This window comes from Cryptotermes secundus, unplaced genomic scaffold (assembly GCF_002891405.2).
Source record: "Cryptotermes secundus unplaced genomic scaffold, Csec_1.0 scaffold847, whole genome shotgun sequence".
Taxonomy (NCBI): domain Eukaryota; kingdom Metazoa; phylum Arthropoda; class Insecta; order Blattodea; family Kalotermitidae; genus Cryptotermes; species Cryptotermes secundus.
Window position 1 is genome coordinate 181477 of NW_019720577.1, and position 8664 is coordinate 190140.

The window sequence follows — 8664 nt, forward strand, 5'->3', positions numbered from 1 at the left end:
CATCGCTGAATAAAATGACGTTTAACAGTTCGGGATGAGCTTTTATCCAGTGGCACAAATCCATACACTGTGCATGGTCGCCTGGTTCCAGATGTTGTACCCTTTGATGATGGTAAGGATACAACTCTTCATCATGTAAAGTTCGCCACACCTGCATACGTGATACGCCGATGCGAGAGGCCATTCTACGAGTGGACAGACACGGACTTCTCTGAACCATCTCAATAATGTTCTCTCGTGTGTTTATCATTCGTACATCCTCCCTTTCAGACTGCACAGAAACACTCGGAAGAGAACCAGTATCATGCAATGTCTGGTGAATTCGCATAAATACACTTTGAGATGGAACCCTTCGACCAGGAAAACGCCTTTGGTACTCTTCAACAGCAGCACGTGCATTGCGACCACAAAATCCATACACAAAATGCATATCACAATATTCAACAAGTGAAAACACAAAAGGCATTTCAGCAACTCTGCACAACTACACGTAATATGCCAACCATTCACAACGCTGCCACAACGTACTCTGTAGGCTCTGTAGGTAGCATATGAGCCACATGAGCTTACGGCTAGTGTGAATCACCGCACTCAAGGACAAACAAAGATAAGGCGTCTCAGCTGACAGGTACAGTGCGTGGACCCGCCAGAAGACCACACTTTTCTCGAGCCATTATCTCCGTAACCATTCAACTTTGGACATAGGTGTTTTGGATTATATCAGCATAATAAGGAACACCCTCCCGAAGTTTTGGCCATTCCTCCTGGGACACCCTGTATATGTATATATATATACGATATTATTACATTTTATATATATATAATATATTTTAATTACCTTTCTGATATTTTTTGGTCTATAGCAGTTACAAATTATTGTTTTGTACATGCTGAAACTGGTTCATACAGAAAAGATTGGAACTCAAGAGCTTAAAAATTCAAGGCTGTGGGAGCAAATGAAAAGCAAAATCATTCAATTACTAAAGCCCAAACTCTTTTCCCACCACAAATGTAACTGCACCTTACATGGTTACTGGGTATGAAGTATTTGGCCTGATGACAAACTTACTTCTAACTTGCAACAGGTTACTGATTGAAAAGAGCATCTTCATCTATTGGCTTTCAAGTGCATGACAGTATGCAGTGCATGTTTGATATTTTGTCACACAAATAAACATTTCATAGATATAATTACAATGATACTGACTTTGCTGTTGACAATGGAAAGGTCTATTATGACCCACACAATCTCTCTGGCAAACAGATCATTAAAACTTTGAGGACACTTTAATGATTGATAAATTTCATAACACTAATGCTGAAAAAGTGTTCAGGGTTGCAAATCCATTTCAGAATACTGGAATTCATTCTCCATCTTTCCCCCTTTCCAAATGACACTGATGCAGTTCCATAGCATTTTTCAAAAGTACAATGATTTAAACCATTAAATATTTTAAGGTTAATAAAACTATAAAACACATAAATCAAACTTACTTATTCTTTCTTCTTGAGTACATTTATTTTCATATCCTTAAATCACACTTCTGGATATACTATCCCAAGTACCCTTCTTAATTTCCGTCTCTGTGCTCCGCATACAATGTGTCCCAAATAACTTCATTCATCTCTAGTTCCAATATGAACACTTCTGAACCCACTGACATTGCAAGATGGTCCACATGGGGTCAACTGCTCAAGTGTATACTCCAGAAGGAAAACTGCATGACTCTGCCTTGTGTGAATATTTGCATTACCTCTCATGTACATTTAAATTGCATCAAGTCACACAATGTGCCTAGATCTGATATGAGTTATGCAGTTTCATTGCACAAAGAGCTCCATTACTAACCATGTAAAGAGAAATCGCACTTTAAGAACTGAACAATGCAAAAATGGTATGCATGTGGAAAGACAGGCCATGCCTCTGTGTTGGTGCCTAATACAAAACCATAAATGCTCTTAGGTTTTCTGTGGTCAAACAGTTCAACCACAAAACAAAATGCAACATAAAGATGAGTGCAGAAAACTGTAATGAAATAACAACTGTGGTGATGGACTATGGGCAGAAAGACCAAGGAATATGGGTCTGATTCCCAACAGGGGAAAGAGACTTTCTCGTCTACAGAGCATCCAGACCAGCTCTGAGTCCCACTCTGACTCCTACCCAATGGTTACTGGGGACTGTTTTCCCATTTAGTGCCAAGGTTAATAATTTGTGAAGCTATACTTCACTTCCGATGTCTTCATGGCATGGCACTGATTAACCCTTCACCGCAGTGGGCATTTAAATTCCTACCAAACTCCTATGCCAGAGGATATTTAAATATTTAAACTGGAGAGTGTAACATTTCACTTAACGTTTAACGGTCAAATGTTATATATATATATATATATGCAGCAAGCAGCAACCCGAGTTGGCCGAATGTCATACAGGGTGTTTCACGACTTTAGGGCATAACTGCAGGAAGTGATTTCCTAGGTCTTTGTGATCAAAAAAGTTCATATAAACATGTGTCCGATTTTGGACGGTTATGGAGTTATGACCGTTTTAAACTCAGAATAGAAGGTAACGATTACTGACAATAAACAGAATAAAATAATAAACCAGCATAATACATGATACATTTAAAGTATGAATGTAAAGTTAACCTCGTGAAAATACTTTTAATTTGAATTTATTGGTGCTTAAAGCTGATTTTCGAAAATGCCACCGCCAGCCACAACACAGGCCGCCGCTCGGTTGTGAACCGCACAGGTACATACCAACCCACCACGCCTTAGGTGTTCTCAAGTGTCGAGATAACGAGAACGCTCTGTCTGTAGCTGGCTAAAAATAGCGACCTGTCAGATGACAGACACAGTTCACACGAGGGCATGTACAGGAATGGAAAAACGGTCATAACTCTGTAACCATCCAAAATTGGACACATGTTTATATGAACTTTTTTGATCACAAAGACCTAGGAAATCACCTCCTGCAGTTATGCCCTAAAGTCGTGAAACACCCTGTGAGATGAAACACGTTACCTATCTATAAAGAGCGTTCTTGAAGAAACAGATTGCTGAACACATGAGACTGAACCTTGGCAAGAGGTGTCCTCTATTGAGTCCGCAGAACACCTACATAAGCCGAGAGCTACAGACAACACCAATACAGTTGGAACCTAGTCGCCATACAAGAGAGTGGAACCTAGTTGCCATACAAGACAGTTGAAAGATAGCCGCCGCAGAATACAGTTGAAGTGATAACAATTGTACGGTGTGTAAGAGTGAATGTCCAATAAAGATTTGCTGAATCCGACGAGACCCACGTGAAGTTATTTGTCGCGTGATATATCCAACACATGACAACTGGTGTTAGAAGTGGGATCAGTTCGGATTCTTAGGCGAATTTGGAAGAATTACTGGTCTAACACCACATCGAGTACCATAACACCACACAAGCTAGAATGGACTCACAGCAGATGATGGAACTGCTGCTGAAGTAAATCAGAGCTGGTGAAGAAAAGGCGGAAGCCAGACATGCACAAATGATGGCCAATGGGCGTCTTAGTCATGAAAACATTCCACACAGGGTCCCTTGTCACACGCATCACACCAGTACACAGATTTGACACACAACACGTTGTTTCTGTGGTTTTGATTTCTTAGCAGTTGGTGGAATCTTGCTTATAAAATTTCTTTCTCTTAGATGGGGTACTGTTTTGTCAGATGAATGTCGACCTGGCACTTTGTGTTCTACAGCATTAGAATATTTCACAGAGTCCCTCAATTAACTGAATTCTGATTGACAATTGATCTATTCTTTTCCTTGTGTTATTCCTACATATTATCATCACATTCATAAATTTTTCTTTTGTCCCTTATAGTTTTGCATATTGTCCCAATGGATCAATATTACAGTCAATTTTACCGACCACACAACATTTCTTTTGTCCCTTATAGTTTTGCATATTGTCCCAATGGATCAATATTACAGTCAATTTTACCGACCACACAACATATGTTGTGTGGTCAGTAAAATTGACTCTAATATTGATCAAATACACAACAGGATGCAAGAAACAATTAAAGCTTCCAATGGATGTTTGTGCTATTCTCGATTCTGCCATTTACCATAGAATTCAGAAAAGCACAAACATCCATTTTCAGTGTATAATTCCAAATCTGATAAAACTTTGTTCTAATTTGGTTTGAAGTAAATATATTCTCCGCTGGTCATGACACAACACAACTGGGCATTTTGTTCCTCGTGGCTGGCCTTGGCTAACCAGACTGCATGGTGTGTATTTATAGAACAAAGGGGAAGTACAGTAGTACCATTCATCTAGTGAACTGTTTATGGTTTGCTACATGGCAGTCATAACACACTTCTTAGAGTCAACATCACATCTCAAAGTCATAGACTCTCCACGTGTCTTTTTGTACTTACAAATGCCAATGTTGAAGCAGCACAGTTCAGAATATGCCTTAAGAGAACCAAGTTTTCTTTTGATCAACACAGAGGATAGCACACAGTATCGATCTAACATATTTAGATCATAAGAATTCCCCTAGCCAGAGGTAGATTTGTATGGTAACAAAGTGTTAAAATTGAAAATTTTTTCAAAGAATTCAAATGTATTACAACTCCCGCGGGAAGTTCAAACTGGGACAACGAATATATGAAATGATACCTGAAATTTCCTCTTTAATTTCATACCAAAAGAATTACTTTACATGAAAAACAATGGTTCAAAATACGAGCTGAAACTTAGAGCTGCAATATGGGCGCATGGTACGGAGCCTGGCGACATGTGACAGAATCCACTGGCATGCCACATACAGAGCCCGTCACTGGAGGGTTAAGTACACAGATGATTTTACCATTACCTTACCAATTCAAACTTAGTATCTGTGACTTCAATTATTTGCAATCAAAATACTGGTAATAAAAACCATATTCCCAGTACTTCACATGTGGAATCAATATTTATTACCAAATACTTCAATGTTAATTACCTTCATTATTACAATAATCATCAGGTAATGCCTGTGATGAAAACTGGTAAAAGAAAAGTAAAGCTATCCCTGTAACAGACCGTGAAGGCCCATAGGGATGTGAGACCTTGAGGGTCCCACATTATCTAGACAACTGGCTCAAAGATGGCGGTAAGGTTGTCGGCCTTACGCGCCGGCTGCACTTAATTCCTGGTACTCATTTCTGTTAGAGGCTGAGTAGACCCCAGGGCCATAGTGCGACTGGAAGGATTAGGTCAAGCGAAGAAAAAATCCAATGACTTCATTGGGACTTGAACCCGTGACCTTCCAGCTTGTAGCACAGCCCCTCAACCAACTACGCTACCATGTACCCCGTGATGGAAACTGCATAATTAAAAAATTGTTTCATTCAAAGTTCATGTATTTCAGCCCAAGGATGAAGCATTAACATAAATGATTATTCATAAGAACAGAAAAGGAGGGGGAAAATAAGTAATGATAAAGAAGAGAAAGGCCTTAAAATGCATATGTTAAATTAAATGGAAATAAATATACTGCATGGTTTGGTTATGGTAAAAAATGGAACAAAACAGATACCTGAGGACTTCTGAATTTATGGGTAAATTGAATAAAAAACAAGAATAAGAAGTTATGGAACACAGAGAACAACTGCACCATTTCATTAACATTATAAATGACTACTACACCCATTCAGCTTTGCTCACAGAATTCAATTTCACAAAAGCAGCAACCAAAGTAACAACATAAGTGACATGAACATACCGTCTGTCCCGTCCAATTACATCAAGCACTCCTAAAGCGGGCACAGTGTCTGAGTTGAACTTTCCATGACTCACTTGACATGTGTAGGCCACAAGTTTCAATTTGTCCTCATATGACAGATGAACAGCTTTTCCCTCTTTCTCTGCCAACACACAAAAATGCAAGCCTCACAGGAAAACAAGAAAATACTACATTTTCTATGTTCTGGCTCCACATTACTACGATATCCAGAACTTAAAAACACAAAAGAATAAGGTAGTTTGTACTACTTCCCCTCCAAAGGTGGCTCCACCTTGTCATGGTGGTGGGTCTTGCATGACTATGTGACCTGTGACTATGCTGGCGGTAGTCTGACTACCAGCAGGATCACCCGTGCCGGAAAGGTCAAAGGGTAGAGTCCGGACTAAGAGAGATACCCTGGTTCTCCATGTTGGGAGTTGGGCATGAGGCTAACAACCTCATTCTGTAAAAAGAATTTTGTTTAGAAACCTAACAACCAGCCTCAGGTCATCATGCGTGGATCCATTCCTATGGCAGCATGCACTGGTTGTGGAGACTGGTTGTAGTGGAGGCCAAGACTCATCCAGGGCTGTAGCACCGAGTGGAGACAGATAGATAGATAGATAGATAGATAGATAGATAGATAGATAGATAGATAGATAGATAGGTAGGTAGGTAGGTGGGTGGGTAGGTAGTTTGTACTACATTTATCACATTAAATAAAAGTAAATCTGGATTAACTTGGTTCTAAGTACACAGACTGGCCACATTTTGTGAGTAAAAAATGGGGGGAGAACAATGTAAATTATAACTGACACCTTTGTAATATTGTATTGCATGAAATGACAATGCTCCTTCAATTCCTACTGCCAATTCTTCTGTTCTTTTAATTATGTTCATTAAAGAAATTTGCTGACCTTTGGGATATTACGGCAATTCTGGATTTGTACACGAGCGCGTGTATGCGCACGCACATATGCACTTGGCACTGTTGATATGTGCTTCTAAATCATAATTTCTTTGTTTGCTACAAACATGAAAGTCTTGCACATAATACAATGCTGTTTCAATTTGTTTCTCCAAGCTTTGGAGCAGAGGAATGCTTTTGAAGTTCTCTGTTAAATTTAAGCTTTCTTTATGGCATATTATTATTAAAAAAAACACATATAAAATTATATACTTATGCATGTGCAATACAACAAAATTGGTTGGAAACTACAAAACTGCAATTATATTCACAAAACTTGCAATAATCAGGCACAAACAGTGCAATTAGTTAGATTCTCTCTCTCTCTCTCTCTGCTAGGGAGTGTACACATGCTGAGTAAGCACATTGTTAGAAAATTGCAGCAAATATCTGTGAATGAAAAAGTAAATTAGTGGGGGTAATTATAACACAAACTCGCAGTTTTCGCATTGTTTCAGGTGTAGGTGCATAAAGACATGACATTATTTTAGATGTACCACTTGCAACAATTACAATTTCAAAAACAAACAGCTCAGTGCAATTGTTATGTCACTCACTGGCACTCTGAAAGTAAATATGCACAACCTTATAGTTTTTCTGAAATGAGATGACATGAGGTGGTATTGGAGTTTCCAGACTGTTATGGTTGTAACTTGCTCAGTGAAAGAAGATGAGTGGGCGAGACCAAAGTCATACTTCCACAAGCCTATTGCATCTGTCTGCCATGTGACACCATGCTGTGAACACTCATTGTTCTTACACATGTTTTTTCAACTTTGTGTTTCACTTTGTCTGCGATGAATGGCAAAATCAAGCAATGAGTCTGCATCAAGTTTTGCATAAAGCGAATCCACTATTCAAACCCCTGAAGTATTCAGATTTTCCCATACTTGTAGTGGAGCAACATTGTATCACACCTTTACATTCTTTCATTTGACAGCCTCCCAGGGTTTTCTCTACACATTTGTTCCCCCATGCTTCCCCATCCATATTCCATTTCACCATTCATATATCTTGGCTACTAATTATTAACCACACACTGAATTATCCTACACAAACAAAGTCCCTTACCATTTCCAGGAATCTTTATACATTTAATGAAAGCAGAGAGATCTTTGGATGGGGTGGATACAATTTTTTAATTCTAAACAACAAATAACAAATTTAAATTATATAGCTGTTGTAGGTTATAGTATAGCTCATATTGGAAACGTTGACATTTTCTTGAATAAACTAACGCTTTTAGTGGCACACATGTGCAGAACTCCTCGCCACCATTTTATTAGCATTATCATTCCTTCACAGCATCTCCTGCACATTATCTTAAAAGTATGCTACATACTTTTTAGAGCAACCGATCCAAACCACTTATAAATGAATACACTACTGAATCTGGCTTCTTGCTTACCTTTATAAAATCTTAAGGCCAGACGATACAAATCTTTCAGTCTAAATCCCCACTTCTCAATTGACCCTTCGTCTTCTTTAATAACATCATCTGTATTTGATCGATTCAAACTATCCTCTGAAGCAATACTTAAACGATCTAGACTGTTATCGAGTTCAGACACTTCTTCGACAGCCGCCATTGTCATACACGTCTACCGGTTTTCATTGAAGTACTAGTTTAATCTACTATATATAATTCATGGATTAGCAAAAGATGCCTATTTGATAATTCAATTAATATTTACATTCATTGTTCTGAATCACTTCATATACGAACTTGCAATTGAACCGAAATACGCGAATTCCCCTATTTAGCAGGCCTAACAAATGATTATACGAGAAATTTGTTTCTCTTAGCAGGGAAAAATACGAGACGACATAATATTAAACAGCAACAAACTCGCTGACCTGTGGTAACAATTGTAACATCGCAGAGAACGATAGAAAATGTATAGAACGTATAGAACATAACTTCAGGAAAGTTA

At 38.6% G+C, this 8664-nt stretch overlaps 1 protein-coding gene across 2 annotated transcripts in view; it reads right to left on the bottom strand.

Annotated features, from left to right (window-relative positions):
- The window catches only part of LOC111869679 (Golgi resident protein GCP60), a 40768-nt gene extending 32104 nt beyond the window's left edge, over positions 1–8664 (bottom strand). Inside the window, exons 1-2 of one of the 2 annotated variants that reach the window (XM_023861382.2) lie at positions 8139–8664; positions 5764–5905 (exon numbers count right to left, since the gene is read on the bottom strand). In XM_023861382.2, the coding sequence (XP_023717150.1) occupies positions 5764–5905; positions 8139–8325 (329 nt within the window). In that variant the 5' untranslated portion in view covers positions 8326–8664. The remainder of the gene's footprint in view (positions 1–5763; positions 5906–8138) is intronic. The other variant, XM_023861374.2, reaches the window with a different exon arrangement.